We start from the raw sequence: 23,385 nt of genomic DNA on the forward strand, positions 1-23,385 counted from the left end.
GACTGAAATGGAATGCTGATTAAAAGCTGCAAAAAACCCAAAACAGCTAAAATTATGTTTTCCATTCACATCAAATAATATTTTAGTACAATCGGTAAGTATTATTAATTACACATACATTTATTTTTATTAAAACTATTCATTTTATGTATTGTACATTTGTACAATGGTGAAATCATAATATTATTGAAATCTGGGACTGTGACACTGGTTTACCTATGTAGTTTCAAGAAAATATTGTTACAAAATAAAAAAAAAGAATAATTGCCAATTGGTAGTATAGTAACAATGTTATACCTAGTGGCTAGTTCTTTTTAGTTTTACCAACCATACTTTTAAATTATTATAAATATTAATTTATAATAAATATTTACTTTTCAAATGTTTGTATATTGTATCTTTTAAAAGATATACGTACATGTACATACATTATAAAATATTAATGATGAGTGATGACTTTTTTAACTAGTTAGTGCCTTATTAAACCTATGACATTTTGTATTATAATTTGTAATAACTAATAGACATACCCATATTACATATCTACTTATTATCTATGCATAGCAATTGTTTAATTGAAAGCAGTAGGTTTATTTGGCTAAAAACACATACATTCAAAATAAATATGTATTTTTAATTTTTTATCATCATAATATAATAACATGTATATTTAAGAAAATATATCTACTCAATTGGAAAACAGTATCGATACAAATTCTTCTGATCCTACCAGTTCTACCGATGTTAAAGATCGTCAAATTATCAATATTTTTAGAAAATTATTAAATATAAATTACGCCTATAGTCTGATACTCAGAGAGTAGGGCCGCTATTATATTTGGGATAATATGCCGGACCCTACCCAGTGGTGATTCACCATCTACTATTTATATAATACTATAATTTGTTGTATTATTATATCTTAATGATAAATAAAATATTTAATTACACTTCTATAAAATAATTGAGTATATCAATAATCTTTAACAAGAATGATGATTGATGACACTTATAAAACTTATATATAATTATCATGCATTATCATTATAAAAAAGTAAATGGAAAGTGAATTCAGGATTTGATTCGCGCTATGCATTTTGTCAATGCCATACAAGAAAGTAACACAACACATAAAAATATGAATAAAATAATTAAAAAAATGAATACTTTAAATAAATGCGAATAATTAGTTTTAATTAAAGAAAAAAAAAACTACAATAAACGTTTTATGTGGTTATATATTATAAATTAATATTCTTAGAAAATATAACTTTACAATAATATTATATAATTTATAACGTTTCGCATGGTTCAAATAAAAAATTTCCCATTTTCAGGTTTTAAAGTCAGGTATAATAAAATTAGCAGAACACTCACTGATTTTAAATAACTATCTATAATATTATTGTTTCTTTTTTACTAATAATTTTAGGATTTGAAAAAAGGAATTATGCGTATGTAATATTTTTAATAAAAAAAATTCAACCAATAGTATTTATAACAGAAAAATAAATTAGATATTTACAGCAATATGTTTTAAGTATAAAACAACAACGTTTACTAAACTGACAGAGCATATACGGTTAATATAATTTCATTCGATCATTAAATTAAAATTTACCGCAGTCATGGTAACTACAGTAATCTATACTGTTTTCTCATAGTTGTTATTTTTTAAGTTATAAGTATTAAAATAGTATAATTACAAAAATGACTTGTAAACTTATGTTTAAGCAAAATATTTTTTAATTTATAATTTACAACTTGAAATATACAATAGTAGATAATGCTTATAGTTTTTGTTTTGTATACATATAATACAATAATAAATAATACATGATAAAAACAATTAAGTACAATATAAATTTGTTTTTATAATAGAAAAAAATAGTAAGAACATTTGCAAAAAATATTAAGATTCATAGAATATATAGTACATAAAAATTATGGTAGAAAATTTGGTACAATATAAATTTGTGTTTGTAATAGAAAAAATAGTAAGAAAATTTGCAAAAAAATATTAAAATTCATAGAATATAAGAACACAAAATTTGGTCAATTAAAAATAAATTTGTGTTTGTAATAGAAAATAGTAAGAAAATTTAAAAATATTAAGAGATTCATAAGAATATAAAGAACACAAGAAATTGGTACAATTAAAAATAAATTTGTGTTTGTATATAGAAAAATAGTAAGAAAATTTGCAAAAATATTAAATTTCATAGAATATAAAGAACACAAAAATTTATTAGTACAATTAAAAATAAATTTGTGTTTGTAATAGAAAAATAGTAAGAAAATTTGCAAAATATTAAATTCATAGAATATAAAGAACAAAAATTTGAACAATTAAAAATAAATTTGTGTTTGTATATGAAAAAGTAATGAAATTTGACGAAAATATTAAAGATTCATAGAATATAAAAGAACACAAAATTTGAATTTCAATTAAAATAAATTTGTGTTTATAATAAAAAATAGTAAGAAGATTTGCAAAAATATTAAATTTCATAGAATATAAAAGACACAAAATTTGCTAATGTTAAAAATAAATGTTTCAGAAAATAAAGAAGATTTGCAAAAATATTAAAATTATAGATATAAGAACACAAAATTTGGGTACATATTAAAATAAATTGTGTTTGTAATAAGAAAATATAGAAATTGGTAAAAATATTAATCATGAATATAAGAGTAATAATAGTGTTGAAAATTTGATAAATACAAAAAAAAAAAAATGAATGGTTTGAATAACCGTAAATTGGTCGCTATTGTATTATATTTGAAGCTATTGTCGAATCATTGGGTAATCAGGAATTGTCTTGTCCATCATCTGATTTTGTCTAATAAAATTTAAAATATAAAAATAAATAAATATATTTTAATGAAATAGTGTAAAATTTGTACAGCTATACAATATAATATACACACTTCTCTAGAGCCTGTAGAGCCAGATTTATCATCAGAGTCATCATCAGAGTCATCATCAGAATCTCCGTAGTCAACGTCGATGGTAAATAAATATTTCATCTCCTGACTAGCCGAAGATTTAACAGAAACTGCACTCGAGCTCGTCTAATTGAATTGAAATTATAAAAATACAAATACAAATAAATCTATACTACTATATAAAATTGTAAGGGGTGTTCTACGACCGTCGACCGCGCTAACCGATAAAACTACTGAACCGATTTGGCTAAAATTGTTTAGTATTAAACCTGGTAGTCTGATGAAGGTTTTAGTATCACTTTTGCTTATAAAAAAATAAAATAAATTAAGAAAAATGGTCATTTTTACGCATATCCAATATTATTATTAAAGTTATTGTTTTTTAACCATGGTTACCATTAAAACCATAAAATTTGAATAAAAAATTCTACATATTAATATATCATCATCCGAAGGTAAAATAAACAACCAATCACGGGCGAAGCCGTGACGGGTCGGCTAGTATTATATAAAAATCATAGAACGAAACGAAAATATTATGTAATCTTAACTAAATGTTTTATATTTCAATGAAGGTTCTAATAATACGATTTAATTTTTAAAGTCATCAGCGTATAATAATGACATATTTCGCTATTTGGAAAATTGAATATAATTTATGAGCAAATTATAATATAAAAGCAGTAAAATATCTGAACCTCTTCGAGGAAAAGTTTATGCTACATAAATAAATCTGGTTAACAGTAATGTCTGTATTTAACATATTTTTTCCTATTTAATATAAAAGTGACTAATTATTGTGTTACGAAAACCTATATACGTTGTAGTTTTATAAAAATTTGAAATGATCACTCTTAGGTATTGGTATAAATCTGAGAAAAATAAAGTTACGTACAATTGAAATTGTGTCATCAAAAATATCATCTTCCATCATGGTACCAATACCATTATCTGGAATGGTCCTTTCTTCATTATTCCAAAAATATGATTGAGAAATTTCCGGATTACAATTCCAAGCTATCACCTTTTCCATATATCCAATAGTCTATACGAGTATAAATAATGTATAAAACATTTTCTGACTTATTTAAAAAAACAAAGTCTAAAACTTTGTGTCGAAAGAAAAATATATTTATGTATGGATTGACTTCAGAAAATAAGAAGGTATTTTTGAGTTATTTAAATGTATTAAGATCAAGAACAATTAAATCGAGGTCTACATATTACATTACAAAACAGCAACTTATCCTTGTTTTTCATAGGTTAATCTTTTAAAAAAAAATAATTTTGGAAATTTTATTGAAAATTAAAAGGAAAAATATCATAGTTATAAACCATAATAATAAATGAATAGCCAAGTCTGCAGAGACTATCTAATAAATATAGGTAGGTACTGTACTTACTGGGTATGTGACCTCATCGTTCGAAACTTCTTCAGAACAATCTTGAGGATTGTCTTTTGCAGGTCTTTCCACTTGAATACAATTCTTTAATGAAGAGCCATCATCTTCGTCATCACCCAAGTTGCCCGATGATATACTATTATCGCGCGAATTTTCTGTAGCGTATATCATAACAATTAATACTTAACAATAAAATAAAACGTTAATTTGTACACTTACTTTGAACATCGCAGGTTTTTAATTTTTTGTTGATTTGATATTCTTCATTAACATCGTCATCAACTAACGCGTGCTTACGCTTATTCTCCATTATTTATATAAAGTGTAAGTACGTAATGAAAAAATTTTTTACAATTATTGACTTTATTTTCCGATAGAATCAGATAGAATTGCAGAGTTAAACTGAACCATATATTGTTTGTACTTCACGCCGAAATCGTCCCGTCGGCAGTCTCCTTGGTTGCGTGTTATTTTATTTTCAGCCATCCACAAAATAAACAGTTTTTGTCGAATTTATTTTATTATGCATTATTTTTTACATAGATTCGCGTTCATAATAAATATCATTATAATTGAATCACGGGCAAATAATTTTATAATTACATTTAACATTATTTATATGTATTTTCTTTATATATATTGTTATTGACTATTTTTTATATGCCCCAACGAAATACGGTTATTAACTTAGTATAAATATTTACATTCTATTGATTTATGCATTTTAATTTTTTTTTTTAAATCTTAAAAAAGATCCGTACAGTTTTGTATGTTAGCTAATGCTTTAATGCTTAAACATTTAAAGGATTTAGTTGTTTTTGTAAAAACACACCATTTTTCATCTCTTATAATATAATCTAACTGTATGATATCGGCGGTCGCTATTTCTACTATAATCCAGCTGTTTGACATTTTCACTTATACTTTTATCGCTTAACTATTTAGTTACACTTATGTAAATAAAGTATAGGGCATAGGCTACGTCATAAACAATTCAAATACCTATATAAAATAAATATAAGTTCATCTATTCTATAATCAACCTTATTCATATTTTTGTACTCCTTAATTTATTATTCAATTCGAATTGGTAATATCATTATATTATTTAATAGGGTGACCCTATATGTCCCGTTTAAAACGAGATGTCCCTTTTTTTATCATCATGTCCCGTTGTCCTGAAAAAGTCTAAACGGGACGCTTTTTATCCTTTTTTTTAAAAGATGATATCATTTAAATCCCATTATTTCCATATTATTAATTAATTTTTGTAAAAAAAATATCAATGTATTAGAAAAATATAAAATAATTTCAAAAAGAGCAACATTTAATTATTATTTATTAATTAGGTATTATTTTATTATATTTAAATAAATTATATCTTATATGTAATTTGAAAAAAATAAAAATTTATCATATTAATAAAAAATTGTTTGTCCCGTTTTTTATTTTTATAAAAATAGCCACCCTAAAATAATAACATGCCTATTAACAATTTTTATAATATTTACTACATATTTTTTGTTATACAAGTTAAAGTTGACTGAAAATTCAAAAATAGGAAGAAAAACGTATATTAGTTCATATAAATTTTACCTAATGATAAAATATAAATATATTTAACCTTGCCCAAAAATATATTAAACACATTAGAGAGCAGTGTACATTTTAAACTAAAGATTTTATAAAATTTTTACCTACTACTTGTTTGTAATTTTGTCTGTCTTTTGATGAATTTCAAGAAAAAAACTTTTAAAAAAAAATTTAATATTTCTTATGCCTATAATTCATAATAGCTTAAAAAATCGTCAACTATTTTAAAAATTATACGATGTACAAATTATAAAATTATAATAATTTAAAAATTTAGTGAAAATCTCATGTCGTTACGGCATTTGTTTTTAAAATATAATAAAATAAAGAAATACATTCTGTCAAAAGCTGACTTGGTGTAAAAATTTCATATTTTCCTAAAAATTTTTTTTTTTTTTTAGTTTTCTCAATTTTTAAGAAAATCACTGGAAATTTTTACTTTTGACCCCTCCCCCAAAAATACCAACTAAATTCAATTTTCTATCAGAAACTACTTTCAAAGTCCCAAAGTTGAAAATTGAAGTATTTTTACTTCCTTAAAAGATGATGATAGATAGAAAAAACTAAAAAAATTAGTAGTTTTATATGTTAAATTTTGAGTGAGGTGATAAATGTATTAATTTTACAATGATTGTGATTGTGTGTGTGTGCACGATAAGTGTAATTGATAAAATTCTTGATCTTTAAGTTTGAGGATAGTTTTTGATAGAAATTTAAATTTAGTTTCAATAGTAAAATACATTTATCAAAATTATTAAAAATAAATTAAAATGTAAAATTTATTTGAACATAAAAATGTTTTTTAAAATCTAAAATTTGAGAAAAATACACTACATCGTACAAACAATAGAGAAAATGCCCTATATCTAATATAAAAAATGATGTAAAAAACAAAAATGCATTTATTGCTAAAAATATAAAAATAATGTAAAATTAAATTAGTATATTTTGAATCAAGGATGCACGAAACGAGTTTTTAGCTAAGATAGTCTTTTATAGCCTTATAGGAATAAAGAAAAAAAATGCAAAAATTATCAACGTGCTATTATCTCTATAACCATAACCACTCATAACTACGATTCAATTATTATAAAAATTGTTATTCAGTACACTTTCCAATTATTATACGAGGTATGTATAATTTATTATTTATAACTCATCGACTTGTATACATAGGTGAGGTTAGATCAAAAAGAAACTAGAAAATCATATTTTTGTATAGTTAGTTCTAAAATAATAATATGTTTCAAGCACAACTACGGTACACAACAACACAACAATTAATTATAATATTATAATTTATAATACTATTTTAAACGCCTTTAGAATCTAAATGTCCAGTCACATCATCAATAGTCAATATTTAAATACACGCCCGTGAAAAGTGGATAATTTTTTTACGTAAAATTCATACGACTTTTTTATAATTGCTTCTTAGATATTAGATCACTACAGCCTATAGCATGGGTGACTAACATGAATGGGCTTACAGACCACATAGATAAATACAATGATACCAAGAGCCAAAATTCTTATAGACACATTTTGTATAATTTGATAATATATAAAATAATCTAATACCTAAAAAATTAAAATTCATAATAATATTAAGTAAATTTTGATTTCATAAATAAGATGCAAACTACATCTGACTATGATGAGAATCACACGTGGCTCGCGAGCCGCAGATTGGCCACCTATGGCCTATATAGACTAAAATTTACTTATATCCGTAATAAAATTTGGTTCAATGCGTTTATAACGCACCTGCGCCGCGTGTAACACGTTTTCCTGCGGCTTCGTCGTGGATTTCAGTCCCCTTGGTTTTCAACCCATTTAAACATATCTAATAATATAAAATTCTCTCAGGTTTAAAACGGTCTTTGCATTTTAATATCAAACAAATCTACATGTGTTAGGCGTATTCAGTATTATATTTCTATTTAATAAATCGTTAATCTATACATTAGCATTGGTTATAGATAGTAATCCATTATATAAGTAGGTATTTTATAAGATTATAATAATATTATTATGTTATGTCTTAGTACATTATAATCTACCATTATCTGACTAAAATATGTTGTCGAATTTTACTACACGGTACACAGTGTCGTGATTTGTACATTTGATATTATTATGATGGATAATGGACATACAGTCATAATAAGTATAGGCTTAACGCGAGTTACTGACAAATTCTTTTACTTTAATATAATTAATCATACGGAACGCGAGTATACGATACGATGTATTTGAAGTCCGTCTTTTATACTATCCATAATCAATGATATAAGTTTACGTACAGCCACCGCTTGCCGTATTATGACGTCCGGAAAAATAAAAAACGTCAAGCACTCATTGGAAAACTCGGCATTTTAAAAAAAGATAAATAAATCTTTATTTCTAATTAATGATATATTATTATCGACGGTAGAAAGACGCGTGAACGATAGGATTGTATTCATGAAATACCTACCATAATAAATTAACACACGACGTAATGCGTGTACAATACCATGTGCGTCCATGTGTGTAACGGAACACTTAACCCCCTAGAATTTTAAATTTGTTACCTAATTGTAATAATTTAATATATAATAATGATGTTCTATAAAAAAAATGTATAAATACAATATCTTCATTTATTTTTTAAACTAATTTTGCCTCTACTCCTTAGAAAAATGTCAGGGAATGCCTGTGTATTATACATAAAAAATATATGTAATAATGGCATATAAATTAAGGTGTATGGCATAATATGCGATGACGGTTCTCGTAACGAAACAAAAACAACGATTATTTAATAATTATTATTTATTAATGTTTTTCATTCGCTACAGATAGCACACCAGTTATCAATATTTAAGTGTTAACTTTTTTGAAATCAAAATTTTTAAATTCAAGAAATTCTTCTATTTTTTTATCATTATTTTTATTATTATTTTTTTTTTTTTTTTGTCTGCTGTACACGTGCGGATTCGATACTATAATTCTATAATTGTAGATTTTTCACACTTCAACAACTATTTTTAATATCTGCAGAAACATGTAAAACTTTTTTTTGAAACAAATTTTAGCATTTAAACTTTTCGTTTCCAGTAACTCGTTTACGCAATACAAATAAAAATTTTGAATTCGTAACCTAAATCTATTCCCTGAAAAATTACACTCTTTTATTACAGGTGCCCCGGTAACGTCAAGCCAGCTTTCGCACCTATAAATAACCTGTTTAGAAATATAAAACTGTGTACTAACAAACGTTAGAAATAGATTTGTGACTACTCGTAAGTCGTAACCACAAATCTGGAATTCATAATCCAAAAGTCAACAAAGCTGAAAAAATTTTGAAAGCTATGTTTAAATTAGCTCTAAATAAACCTATTACCTACGTTCGAATCAAATTGACGTCCACAACGGAAGACAATTATTATTGACTGATTGCGCAAAAAGAAAAAACATTTTTAATATTAAACGCAGTGTTCAGAATGTACAGATAAATAATTGAAGAATTTAAGGGGGATTTGAACGGCGCGGCTTAAATAACCGCGATGCTATTCCAAAATAACATTCTATCGTGAATGAACGTATTGATAGCAAAAGTTCTATTAATTTTTTCAAAGGACGGGCTGAGGTTGTGGCTAATCAAGTAAAAGCTTATTTACGTCGTGTTAGACAATAGTAGGTATACACCTAGTTACGTTATAGTGCGTAGTATACAATCGGCGTAGAATTAATGGAATAGAACGAGCGAAATATAAAATCGTATTAAAATAATATTAATATAGGTAATCGTAGTCGGGCGAGTACTAACCAATTGGACGACGGACAAACGTTAAATTTTTACCGGAACTCGAACCACTTGGATTTCGGATATTACAGACGTGTAACAGGTACCTAGATAATAATATTACAATGTAACTCCGTTTCCGGTCTCGTACGTTCGTGCAGCACCCGTAAAACGATTCCGTCGGCGACGACAGCCGAACGTTTCGACAACAACATAATACAGTCAACTCGCGATATAACGAATTTCAAGGGACCGAGACAAAAATTCGTTATATCGAAAGTTCGTTACATCGAAATTCGTTATATCAACATAATATATCAATTGAATTCGTTATAAACGAGATTTAAAACAAAAATTCAAAATTTTATTATTCGTATACATACGGTAAAACGGTACCGATATGTTACATAGTATGTTACGTACATTTCGCGTAGAGCCACTAATCGACATAAGTCTCATCTTAATTGCGATACTGTACTTGAGTGTACTATCATCGCATGATAATCATCAGAAAAACTTCGTGATCTATTATGTGGTAATAGCAACATACTTATTTTTTATATATTTTTTATAGAGTTATACGCTAGAGACATGTATCTGATCTCAATTAAAACTAAAAAATTCGTAATAGAAAGCTCTAAATTTATAAAAATTCGTTACATCGCGAGAGTTTTGATCAAAAACGCTTCGCTACATCGAGGGGACCAAAATACATTACATTAATTGTTCGTTATACCGCGACATTTTCAAGGGACCGGTAGTTTTATTCGTTATATCGAGATTTTCGTTCAATCCAATTTCGTTATTTCGCGAGTCGACTGTAACATTATTGTTAATATTTATTACGGTTTGCGGTACGCCGCGCGCTATCTAGAAGCGTCAGCCGGCCGCATCCGACGACTCTATCGAACGGGAACAACACACCGCGGCCTCGGTCGCCGCGAAATGTCGTCGTCGTGGAGGTGGTAACATTAATATTATTATCATTATTTGAGACTTTGGAGATGATCACACATTATGGTAATAATAATAATATCAGTGTTCCAGTCTTCCCCCCTCGAGTGTTCGGCCGTCTTCCCACACGAACACCGCTCAACTCTCTGCCGCCTACACACAAAATTCGTAACTCGTAACCGTGCTCGTAGTGCTCGTACTCCGCACTCCGCAGCAGACAGCAGTGGCCGCCATACGCACGTCGCGCGCGCACCGTTCGTGTTCGTCTTCTCGTCCGTCGCTTGTTAGTGTTTTCGATATTGTTGTCATCACCATGTCGTCATTGGCGCCGTGACCGCGACGACTAAATCTGACGTGTCAGCCGCCACGTATTAGCCCTCCTGCTCGTCGAATAAATTATCTCAGAGTGATTTGGCGCTTTGGCAGCACACTATTTCGCGTTCAAACGGTATCGCACGCAGACCAGTAAGTAACGACGGGGGACCTATACAGTCGTTTCGTTTCGCCCGTTTCCCGGTACCGGACGTCCGCCGAACCGTCGACCGGCGGGCCGGCCGCCCTGGATCCCGTCGACGGGTACCGTGTCGACCAGTTGTTGTTCGCCCCCCCCCCGTGCGCGTAGGCGTGCGGCGAGTTTTTTTCACGTCCCCCCCGCACTCACTCGGTGCCCCATCGGACCATCTGTCGCGCCCGCCATCGACTGCCCACGCACACAACTGGCCGACCCGTTGCTTTTTCCTGTCTTGCCATGTTTTTCACGTCCATTAATGTGACGACGCTTTGTGTTTGTCTCTAGTGTCCAAATGAAGGGTTTCGCAGCTGTCGCGTTTCTGTTGTGTCTGGCGTCCGCACACAAGTCCGGCGACGTCAAACACAAATGGTGGAGCATCCCGGAACCTGTGGCCACCGTCGGAAAGTTGTTCTACTTCAAAATACCTCATGACTCGGTTGTCGACAACACTGGCCCCATTGACGTAAGTCCTTTTTACTTTCCCTCAAAATGTATCGATTCAACTCGAACAATGTGTCTATTAATCAGTCCCAAAACCACCCTAGTACACTATATTTTAGTGCTTGTTTGACCCTAATTTATTTTTGTTTATGGACTTATTCATTCTAGTATAAATTAGAAAACGATTAAAAACTATTATATTTAAATACTAATTAAGATAAGATTTATTGGAATGCCAAAAGTAATTCATGTTGACATTATTTATTAATACAGTAGAAGCCGCTTATTAGAAACACGGATAATTGATACAATCGTGTTATTGAAACAAAATGTCTCGGGACGGATCGGCCGTATATTAGAACATTGAAAATAAATCGGAATATTGAAACATCACATCGATTATTTGAAACAATTGGGAGAAGGTCAGTTGACATATACACCGATTATCTAGCGATAACCAATGTACTTCAATTTTATCTTTGCTGTCGTTACGTTTATTTTTACTGTAATTTATCGCGAGAATGCTCTTTCTGTACGTACTGGTCTGGTCGTACCGTTTGTAGTTTAGCTTCAGCGTGCGTATGTAAAGATTATTAGTGTTTCCTTTTTCTAAAAATCTAAAAATGTCTAAACGCTAAGATTTTAGCCAATTTTCATGCGACCATTCGTGGTTTGAAACTCATTTGACCGATTTGCTAGCCCAATACACACGCTCTGATATTTTCAATGCGGACGAGACTGGGCTTTATTTTGGAGCTCTACCTGAACACACATACGCACTCAAAATAAGTGACAAAGCTAAAGGGGCAATATTACTCGTATGAAAATATGGTCATGGAGTTACTCGACGTAAAAAAACAAATTACGAATGATAAATATTTTACATAATATCGTAAAATATACACAATTGTGCATACTTTTTTAAATTATACAATATAGGTACATACATACATACATATTTTTTTCGCGTACCTATTATTCATTTTTTTTTTTCAATCGCTTATTAGAAACAATCGGTTAATTGACACAATTCACCTTGGTCCCAAAGTGTTTCTAATAAGCGGCTTTTACTGTATATACATTTTTATTTTACTACTGTTTAAAACAAATATGCGTTGTCAACTCTTATTATAAAGAAGTAATAAATTATTTAGATAAATTACAAATTTGTATGTGCTAGGTATTAAAATAACAATAAATATTCTAAGAAGTACCCTATACAATGAATAAATCAAACTGTTAAACTGTATTTAATTATTTCTTACAATTATTATTACTAGATTATTATAATATGAATTTAATTACATTATCTCAAATAATAGCAGGTCTTAATCTTTTTTTAATAAAAAACTTCTTATTACAACACAGTGATGTGCAACAGAGTTTAATTTGTCCAACTAAATGTTGTCCGTTTTAGGCTTAAAAAGTAATAAATACCTAAACAATTTTTAGATTAACTAATAACTAAATAAGTTTTCAACCATGATAAATTCTATTTATTTATTGTTTTATTCCTTTTATTAGTACTTATATGTATTGTACTTGGCTATCTCATAAAATATTGTTAAATATTTTATGTACTTGTTACATTATCTTTTATTCCTGTGATTACAAATTATAGAAATTTAAATTATCACTTGTTTTTATAATTTAGTAATGTTATAAATATTATTAGATTACAGACATCAAAAACTATTATTTGCTTATTATTGATAATTAATGTCGCCAGATAATTCTTAATTTGTAGTTTATAATATATATTCTCAAATAATTATGCTGCGATGTTAAATATAATAAATTTAATAATTATATTTAAGAACATATTTTAAGCTTAATTCTTTATAAATTAGATGATTTATTTTATGATATCAATACCAAACTAATTTAACATACATTTTTTAAAATATATTTTTCATAATTTTAAACATTATAGAACTATTTAAATATTAATTAATATGAAAAATTTGCAAGCCATATTAACATTTTAGAATTAAAAATACTTTCATTAGAATTTGTCTCATGTATTTATCATATTTTATCAATTAAATTATAATAAATGCACATGTGTCATATGCTATCTACCAAGAGAATCATATACAAAAATCTACATACTTAAGTTATTAATCTGATCAATGCCTGTTAGTTCACAGTTGTCATATTTTAAATAGCCTGTTTGTTAACAGTTGTTCATATTTTTTTATTTTTTACAAAAATGTTTTTTTTATATCTCGTAGAAAACATTTTTTTGATAGATGGATCTCTACCATTCTTCTTGCAATTGTCTTTCAAGAAGATTGGTCGCTCCACAAGCTCTGATTCCATACTTTACTTTTGTGTATTTCCATAAACATTTAATAGTCTGTATTTGAGTACCTGAATCGTTTTCAAAATTAGAACAAGAACTTAAATCAGAATAGGAATTTGTATTATTAGGTCTATGATCACCAAGCCGTAATCTGCCTCATTGTACTTTCGTTTGTCTTGGAAAAAAAACTCATCAATCTGTACAATGTATCCTTTACCCTCCCATTTTCCCCGATGTTTAACTGTTTGATGACAACGTCTTGACACAAATTATACCAATCTGAGATTGTGTGATGTCCTCTACCAGTAATTTTTTCTGTTTATATATTTTTAAATTGATTTGCCCAGCACCAAACAAGTCCCAATATTTCGCATAAACTTAATCCACTATTATTTTTTCCATTTTTGTCGGTGTAAGTAAAAAAAATGATTATATATATATACATTTTCTTTACGAGTGGATTTCCATGATTGACAACCCGTTTTTTACATCATTAATATTTTGTTGTAATAATATCTCTGTTTACATCACATTTTCGGCTTTTTTTTAAAGTTTCTTTCATTTCACCATTACATTGTTCTCCAACAGAATTTAACTTTGTACACAATTTTGTGTTAGGTAATAATTCATGATCTTTTAAAAATTGTAAACAAGTTTTGTCATTAAAAATAATATTGCTGTATAATACACACAACTACAATATTTGATCTCGGTGATAAAACACATACTAAATTCTAAAATACTAAAGGAATTATATATATATACAATATTTAGAAATATATCAATACCGTCAATACAGATTACAGACTACAGTAGATAACGTAGGTAATTGTAGATAGCATACGACATGTGTACCGTAAAAAATAATAAAATTATTTATTGTCCTAGTAGTTATATTCTATATCTATTATTGAGAGTGATAGAACTACCTTATTACAAACAATTTTCCTTCTTTTTTTATTTTATATTAAATTAATTATTTATAATATATGAATTACTAATATCATAATAAAAATATATGTTTAATATTTTTATTTTTTACTTAGTTTTTGGGTCAAGATGGTGGTGGTCTTCCAAGTTGGTTAGTTCAAGGTAAGGGTGAGCTTGAAGGAATACCTGGACCTGAAGATGTTCGTGATCATTTGTTGGTAAGAGCAGGAGATAAAAGTCGCCGAATAGTTTCTGATGTAGCTTCTATCAGAGTTGCTCCCCTAAAATGGAAAAATCTTCGAAATAATGTTTGTATAATCTTATTAATTTTACCTACCATGAATAATAAATATATCAAATAACATTTGAAATTTTTTTTAGAAACGATGTAAAAATTCTGAAGATTCTATTTTGCTATGCCTTGTTATTGGTATGAATTTTAAGAGCATACAACCTTTACAAAGGCTTATCGCACTGAAAAATTTAGCAGGATTTTTAAGTCTTCCTCAAGTAAGAATAATTTTGTTCTAATATTTAATTTTTACTAATACAATTGTTTTAGGATGCTGTTTTATTAGTACCTCAAGAAAGTGTATCTTCTTGGTTAATTGAATATATAGTATCATCTGAACGTCAGTCCCATAAAAAGCATCAATTTAATGATACATCTTTTGTTCTTTGGGAGGTAAGAAATTATGCTGTGCAATTTTATGTTATACTGTTTCTGTATAATAAACTAAGTGCTAAAGTAATACCAACGGCTTTTAGGTTGGCTGTGGAGGTAATATTTTGCCAGAACATATTGATCATGTACGTCATATGCAAAGTAATACTGTTGATGGAACATTGTCTGAGGTATTGCAGTTACCAGTTACCAATTGGAGATTAGTTAATTCTTTTAACCCTTTGCGAGGCCGACGTCAAGTAATACATATTTATGACATTTGAATGATATTGAGATTATATTTGATTATAATTGTTTAGGTTACAGGCCTGAAACAAGACAAAATTTCAGGAAATGTCAATTTAGATGACTATGATGATAACAAACAAGTTATTTCTCAATCTTATAATGATGATGATGATGATGAAGAAGAAATTATTCCTGATACTAGACAACTTATTATTGAACCATCTCCATCTTTTTTAAATCATCAATATGATACCGATCATTATCATAGACATCACCGTAGAGATGAATCTGTGTTAAACGTACCAAAAGACATTATTAACTCTACACCTGTTCAAGTAATTAAATTCTTATATACATGCTTTATACTAGATTTATTTTTAAAAAATGTATGTATTATTATAGAATATGAAATTATCTTCAATTCTTGATTTAAGTGAAGCTATTAACTCTTATGTAATTCAGCCAACACCTTCATTCTACGACACAAAATCTTCCACTCCTACTACCGAACAATTATCTGTATGTAAAATATTCAATTTTTTGAAGGCCTGCACACTGCAGCAGTGGTGGTAAAATTCTATTATTTTTTCCACAATATTAAATTGTGTCCAGCTACATTTTAATGCCACCGCTGTAATAGGTGCAGACTTTATTACATAATTTTCAATCAATCTTTAAAATAAATTTTAATTGTAGGAATCTGTGGGCATGGGTGATTCGTATGATACAACAATCATACCAGATGAAAGTATATCTACTGAAACTCCAAATTTAGTGACAGACAAATTAAAGGATCTAGCTAATGAGAATTCTATTAGTACTTCTACTACTACTACAACTACTACAAATGGGGAAAATCCTAATACGCCACCAATAATTAAACATAGATTACCCAAACTTGCTATTACAGCTGGAAAACCATTTAAGTAAGAGATTTTTGTATTAAGTCTAATCATTTATTTTAAATCATAATTATTATGTTAGGTATCCAATTCCCAACAATATATTCTATGATGCTGAAGATGGAGATACAAAACACTTAAAGTTGGCACTATTAAACACAGATCCAACATTATTATCATGGGTTGAGTTTGACGCTGAAAAACAAATCCTAGTTGCTTTGTATGTTGCTAAAAAAATATTTTATGTTATTATTTTTCATATTTAATAAATTATTATTTAATAGACCTTTGGAGGATCATGTATCAAAATGGGAAGTAGTAATTGAAGCAAAAGATTCTGGGAATTTGGCCGTTAACAATACATTAGAACTGGTTGTCCAACAACTACCTCACTTGCGTGCCATTAATCATCAGTTAACTTTACAAATGCGCCTTAAACAAGACTCATTGGCCTGGACACATCCAGTTAACTGGAGTTTAGATATTATTGACAAAATCAGTACAATTTACTCAACTGATGTTAAAGACATCACAGTCTTAGCCTGGCCAAGAATCTCTAATTTAAATGTTAACAAAGATAAACATAGCATTCAGTTTACCTGGACAAATGATACATTGCCACGTGAAGTCTGCCCTAATGAACAAATAACTCAAATTTTAGGAGTATGTTATGAATGTTATGATACATTTTTCAATTGTTAATATTAAAATTATTTATTTATTATAGATTTTAAAACCAGAAAAAAGTAATAAAATTAAATTTGGAAAACAATTTGGTTCTTCAGTTGTTTTGGAAGATGTTAGTTGGCTAGGATTAGGTAATTGTGCTTCAACATCATTTATTTCGAGTCAAAATTATCAACCTGTATTGCGCAATCCAGTTGATCTTATTAATGCCACTTATGGACAATTATTATCTTATGTCGTACCAGAGGTAAACAATTTCTTTGTATATATGTATTAACAGTATTTGTATACATCATGCTTATACTACTATACATTTAATTTAGTGTATATTTTGTTTGTAAAACAACTTAATTTTTATATTTAGGATACATTTTATGACCCTGAAGATGGTGCTTCACGCAGATTGAAATTATCATTGATGACTATTGATCGTACACCAGTTCCAGAAAATAATTGGTTACAATTTGATACTAAAAACCAAGAATTTTATGGAATTCCATTGTGGGGTGATAAAAGCCTTTCTGAATATCAACTTGTAAGTTTAATTCAATTTTTAGTTTCAAGACCAATTGTGTTAACCTAACTAAACTTAAAAAATAGAATTTTATACTTTTTTGAAAAATTATTTTAGGATAAAAATTTTACAATATATTATATTTGTTTTGTGGTTTAGATTTGTACTGATAGAGAAGGAAGATCAAATCACGATAGTTTAGTAGTATCTATACCCAATACAACTAAGCCTTTGCCATCTGCTGAATTTGATATGATATTCAAAACTCCAGAGTTCAAAGAATTCAATAATTCTGCCAAACTAAAAAAATTATTTGTTGAACGTGTAGCTAATCTTTTTAGAGATAAAAATACAGCCAACATTGTTGTTCTTGGAATCAGTTCAGTAAATGGTATGACAATGGTGACATGGTTCAATAAAACATTAGAAATGAATCGGTGTGATGAAGAAAAAGTTCTACAATTGCGAAAAGTAAGTTATTTTTACTATACTATAGTATTAAGTAAATCCTGTATACCTTCAATTGTAGTAACTGATCATATGTTTAACATTAAAAAATTATAATTTTTTTTTTTCATGTTTAGATTTTACTAAATGAAGATGAAAAGTTATCTGAAAATGTAACAAAAAATATGATACCATTATTTAATGTAGTTGGAGCACATGTTGTACCTTCTGGAATGTGTGAAGGTGGATTTACCGAAGTTCGACCACCCAAAACACCCAACTATGTTACACCCCGCGATGACAATATTTTGCTTTTATTTGACACATCAGACCAGTATTTTTCGACATTTATTATTCCAGCAATCATAATTTTAGCTATGATGCTGTTTGCTGGATTACTTGCTTGTTTATTGTATCGACGAAGACCATCATCAAAATTAAGAATTGGTGATGATGAAAGACAAAGCTTCCGAAGTCGTGGCATTCCAGTAATATTCCAAGTAAGAATTATTTTCATAATTTTCTTACATTATGTATAAAACTGAGTTCAGAATTCTGGCACCCCGAGCTATCTATATATGACATTTCAATTTTAATATGACTCATAATTAATATTTTTGAATTATTTCATATCTGGTGGTATAATTTCATGTTGTGAATATTTTTTGGTATGACTGAGAAGGCTAGTGTTCTTGTTTTATTACATTTTTAATGTTGTGTACCTTGAAATAGTCTTTAGTGTTATTCTGAGCCTGCTATTTATATTAATAAATAATATACTCTTTATTAAATTTATTTTTTAAATAATAAACATTTTTAATTTTAGTAATCAAGTGATAAAAATTAGATTGATTACATTGTAATATTTAATATATGTATATTTTTTTAATGCAATAGGATGAGTTAGATGAAAGACTTGAGCCCACAAATAAAACACCAATAATCATGAGAGAAGAAAAGCCACCTTTACCACCACCTGAATATCAAAGGTCACCACCAATGGCCACCACAGCTTTACTTGCCGATACAGAAGATTCACCATATCAGCCTCCACCACCACCTTTCTCAAATGTTGGCTCTAATCATAGGTCAAAACCATCATCAACCCCGTCATATCGCAAACCCCCACCTTACGTTCCTCCTTAACAAGTCTGATTCTAAATTAGTTTTTTAACTGGTCTTTTACATCAATTTGACTGATCAATTCCTTTTAGTCATTAATTAAAACTTTTTAATACAATAATTATTATTATTACTATTATTATTTGAATATTAATTAACAAACAAAATAGTGTTCATGTTAACATTATTATTAATTTTTAATTTATTTTTGTAGGAATCAGTATTTTTTTTTTTTATAATTACGTACTTTATTAAATGGTTTTTTCAAATGTTAGAGTAATATAACATTGCGTAAAGTAAGCATTTATTATTCACATAACCATTCATAATTTTTCCAAACCCTCGCTTATTGTTCTATGTATTGACATAAGTTTGTGTAATAATTATACATCTGAATATACCACATAGGTAATGATGTTGTATTATTATTTTTTTACATTTTCAGTGTTTTTTTTTTATAATCAAATTTTTTTTATTCAATTTATTGATTATTATTGATATTATTACTATTATGACAAATGACATAATCGTTCTGCCTACTTTAATGTATTTGTAAATATTAGTTTAATTCAAATAATGATTTGACAAGTAAAATAATAAGAATTATAATAATGATAAAATAAACAAATATGTTAGCTTTGAGAGATTTGTTTTCACTAAACCATAACCAACATTATAATGTATGTAACATATTATGAACATTATAACGTTTCTATATTGAATAGACGTTTTTATATTTTGTTATTCAACTAACATAATATTGCGAACAGTGTTGAAAAAAATTTGTTTTTAACTAATGGTTTCTAAGTAATTTATTAGATAGTGGCTTTGGTGAGTATTAATGTGTATTTGGTGTACTTAAAACAATTATTATTGTACAGAGAATTTCATGTAATTCGGTGTGTTCAGTTAATTAAAAAATATTTATTTATTAATTTTTTTTTATATCTATTAGAAAATATTGTAGTAGATAAAATTAGTTATCATTGTATTATGTTGTAAATTATAAGCATTATTTTATTGGTAATAAAAATAAATAAGAAAATTTCATTTACGTGTTACTTTTAATGAATTAATCAAATTTTACACGGCTGCGTACGCACTCGGACCGCCTTACCTCAACTGTGTCCGTCCTTACGTCTTATTAAGGTCTCGGAATAAAAAAAAAATCTACTTGGCATTGATCGATGTCTAATAGTAATGACCACAGTGGTTTGAACAACTCTTTTACCTACCCTCCTACAACAAGAGATTATGTCAATGACGATTATATACGATGTATACAATTTTGTTTTGTTTTAATAACCATTCCTATTTGCTATTATCAAACTACCACTTTCAATAAAGAAAAATGTACTTGTTACTTTGATTTTGCCAAATTATGTGTGTAATGATTTGTTGACAACACCACAAAATTGTTATTTAAACTAAACCTAATAAAATCTATTATAATATCTACAATAATATTAAATATTGTAAGGCGGTCGGAGAACCTTATTACAATATTAGTTATCCAGAGAAGGTTTTCTATTCCTTATGAATAAGCCTTCCGTTGCTAAGGTTTTTGAGCACTATATTAGAGGTATTTATCAATAATAAGACATGTTTTATTTACATATATCTATTATCTGTATAATAATAATTATATTTAAAAGTTAAAGCAATACTTTACTGAATGGAAGATGTCTGTTAATAATCGTATTGTTGAGTTCACTTGTGTTGATGGTTAATATAGAACTAACTGCTGTGTGTTGTTTTAGCATATTCGTAATAATTAGAACATGTTAATAAGTGTTTAGTAAGTATATTTTGAGTTGGTCAATCTTATTGGTGTGTTTATTGTGTACTATACTATACTATATAATATATTTAGTTAAAATGTTACAATATCTATTAATTTTTATACTTCTAAAATTTTATCGGAACAGTAATTTAATGTCTTAAGATTATGCTACGCCCACATAGTGTGTCTCTAGTCTTATTAAATGTATAGCATAATAAATAAATCGTTCTGAATAATCAATTTAACTCTGGCAAGTTTAACATTGCAATGAATTTACCAATTGTCAAATTTAAATCAGTGAACTTCACGGACTTCCTTTCATATTTTTATTTTAAAGTGAGTAGGGCTCGGAACTTATAGTATTTAAAAAGTACTAAATACTCATGCACTCAATTTTTCCATAGCTATTTCCTGATATTCATGAATTCTAAATAATTTTTACATACAATAATTTGTAGCAAATAATCTAAAGTCACGATACATCTCCAGACTCCAGTCATTTTTTTAACCATTACAAGTTCATATTATATTATATAAAAACGTTCTCAAAATCGCTTAGGTATTAAATGCAATTTTACAAATATAAGACAATAATATCCCTTTGATCTTAGACCTGAATAGTGGTTGACAAAGATGGTGGGTTCCACAATTAACATGTTTCAGAGGAAAAATATTGAACAGCAAGGAATTAAATTATGGATCAGCAATGAAATATTTTAATTTATAACAGTTATCAAAATTTGACATTCAACATCATTTAATTACAATTGATAGTTGTCTTATAACTCACTTTTTTAAATACTCGTAAACAATAATGACATAATTATTATTTAATTTGTGGCAGCAAAACAACAGCCATACAGCCTGTTATCTGCCAGCTAAACTGAAAAACTGTAAAAATGCACAAACAGTTGTCTTTGAAATTATTTTACAAGAAAAATTAAAATAACATTAGTAATAAAACAATTAATCTACAACTCTAATTGTATACTAAGATGAAGACCTTTTGTGTTTATATGTTTTATGTCTGCTGTGATTAGATTTATGTTTTCTATGAGGCGACTTGGAATGTTTGCTTTTTTTCGTTTTATGGTGTCTAGATCGATGATCACTGTAAATGTTTTCTTTAGTTTTTTTTTCACGATGATAGCTTTGATCTTCATTATCGCTTGTTTTAGTTTTACCATCATGATATTCTTTGTATTGTTTTATATTAATTACATTACAATTTTTTTCATATTCGCTTTTAGTAACTAATTGAAATAAATTTTCACTTACGTTTTCTAATTCGCCAGTGCGAGAAACTTTTACAATTACTCTTGAAGACAATTCATCAAAACCACAAACTTGTCCATATTGACCATTTAGTTTCCCGAAATTAAATTGTACATAAGATCCTTGTTTGAGTATTAGTTCTTCTTCGGAATTTTGTGTTTTTCGTGCAGATTTGATTAGTTTATCTGCCCCCAAACCCATTCCTTTGGACCTAATCTCTGGCAGGCTAGCAGAAATCACTTGAGAATTCTTACCAACACCTTCGGTGGGTTTCCAACCCATACCACGAAGCATAGCCAATCCAAATTTATTGATAGGTATTTTTTCATAGTCTTCAGCTGTAGACATCTCTGTCCCTTCCTGAGGATCGATAATCAATGGAACTTCAACTATTTTTTTATTTTCTTCTTCGTCATCTTCTTCGCCTTCTTCTCTTTTTTTACAGCCCTTTAATATTGCTTGTACAGCCATTTCTTCCAGTGTTGCCGTCCCGTTCTCTTGCGGTTGACTTGGTACTGAGCTTCTCACTTCCTTAGGCAGTAGTCGCTGTTTGACTGACTTCGGCATAGGTACGACTAATTCATGTTCAACAGTTTCCTCTACTCCAGCAATTTTGATTGATTTCTCTTCAACGCATTCAATAAACTGAACCGCTTTCTCTGTTTTTGGAGTTACAGGAATTACCTTAGGTTTGGACACTTGTTTAAACGAAAAAGATATTTTTTTCGTATCTTCTTCCATTTTAACTAATTATTCTTATTCCTATTCGCCACAAAACTAAATAGAAGATGAATATGTCGAGAAACGACTAACGACCGCGATTTGTATTTTGTTTATACGTTCGTTAACGAATACGAAGACGATTG

The 23,385-nt window shown here is 28.3% G+C and overlaps 3 protein-coding genes across 3 annotated transcripts; 1 reads left to right on the forward strand and 2 right to left on the reverse strand.

Annotated features, from left to right (window-relative positions):
• Positions 1-2,810: 2,810 nt before the first annotated feature.
• LOC112598625 (protein SQS1-like) lies at positions 2,811-4,037 on the reverse strand. The gene is made up of 3 exons (XM_025345144.1): positions 3,845-4,037; positions 2,932-3,075; positions 2,811-2,843 (listed from the first exon to the last, which is right to left on the reverse strand). Exons 1-3 carry the CDS (start codon positions 3,980-3,982, stop codon positions 2,811-2,813), a joined length of 315 nt encoding a protein of 104 aa, XP_025200929.1. The 5' UTR covers positions 3,983-4,037.
• Positions 4,038-10,753: 6,716 nt separating this feature from the next.
• On the forward strand, positions 10,754-19,485 carry LOC112598643 (dystroglycan). Its single transcript, XM_025345167.1, has 16 exons — positions 10,754-11,154; positions 11,486-11,663; positions 14,993-15,184; positions 15,258-15,386; positions 15,439-15,561; positions 15,645-15,800; positions 15,861-16,124; positions 16,192-16,308; positions 16,486-16,715; positions 16,774-16,911; positions 16,976-17,354; positions 17,419-17,625; positions 17,743-17,913; positions 18,052-18,363; positions 18,477-18,839; positions 19,237-19,485. The coding sequence occupies exons 2-16, from the start codon at positions 11,493-11,495 to the stop codon at positions 19,483-19,485; spliced, it is 3,201 nt and encodes a 1,066-aa protein (XP_025200952.1). The 5' UTR covers positions 10,754-11,154; positions 11,486-11,492.
• Positions 19,486-21,937: 2,452 nt separating this feature from the next.
• LOC112598676 (G-patch domain and KOW motifs-containing protein homolog 1) lies at positions 21,938-23,385 on the reverse strand. The gene has a single exon (XM_025345212.1). It carries the CDS (start codon positions 23,258-23,260, stop codon positions 22,235-22,237), a length of 1,026 nt encoding a protein of 341 aa, XP_025200997.1. The 5' UTR covers positions 23,261-23,385; the 3' UTR covers positions 21,938-22,234.

Source organism: Melanaphis sacchari, unplaced genomic scaffold, assembly GCF_002803265.2.
Source record: "Melanaphis sacchari strain LSU unplaced genomic scaffold, SCAv2.0 Contig49_pilon_pilon, whole genome shotgun sequence".
Lineage (NCBI taxonomy): Eukaryota > Metazoa > Arthropoda > Insecta > Hemiptera > Aphididae > Melanaphis > Melanaphis sacchari.

Coding starts and splice junctions, on each gene's coding strand:
- LOC112598625 (XM_025345144.1), bottom strand. CDS start 3,982: ATGGAAAAGGTGATAGCTTGGAATTGTAATCCGGAAATTTCTCAATCA. Junction 3,076..3,844: donor TTGATGACACAATTTCAATT/GTACGTAACTTT, acceptor CAATTCAATTAG/ACGAGCTCGAGTGCAGTTTC. Junction 2,844..2,931: donor GCTCTACAGGCTCTAGAGAA/GTGTGTATATTA, acceptor AAATTTTATTAG/ACAAAATCAGATGATGGACA.
- LOC112598643 (XM_025345167.1), top strand. CDS start 11,493: ATGAAGGGTTTCGCAGCTGTCGCGTTTCTGTTGTGTCTGGCGTCCGCA. Junction 15,387..15,438: donor GATTTTTAAGTCTTCCTCAA/GTAAGAATAATT, acceptor CAATTGTTTTAG/GATGCTGTTTTATTAGTACC. Junction 16,125..16,191: donor TTAACTCTACACCTGTTCAA/GTAATTAAATTC, acceptor GTATTATTATAG/AATATGAAATTATCTTCAAT.
- LOC112598676 (XM_025345212.1), bottom strand. CDS start 23,260: ATGGAAGAAGATACGAAAAAAATATCTTTTTCGTTTAAACAAGTGTCC.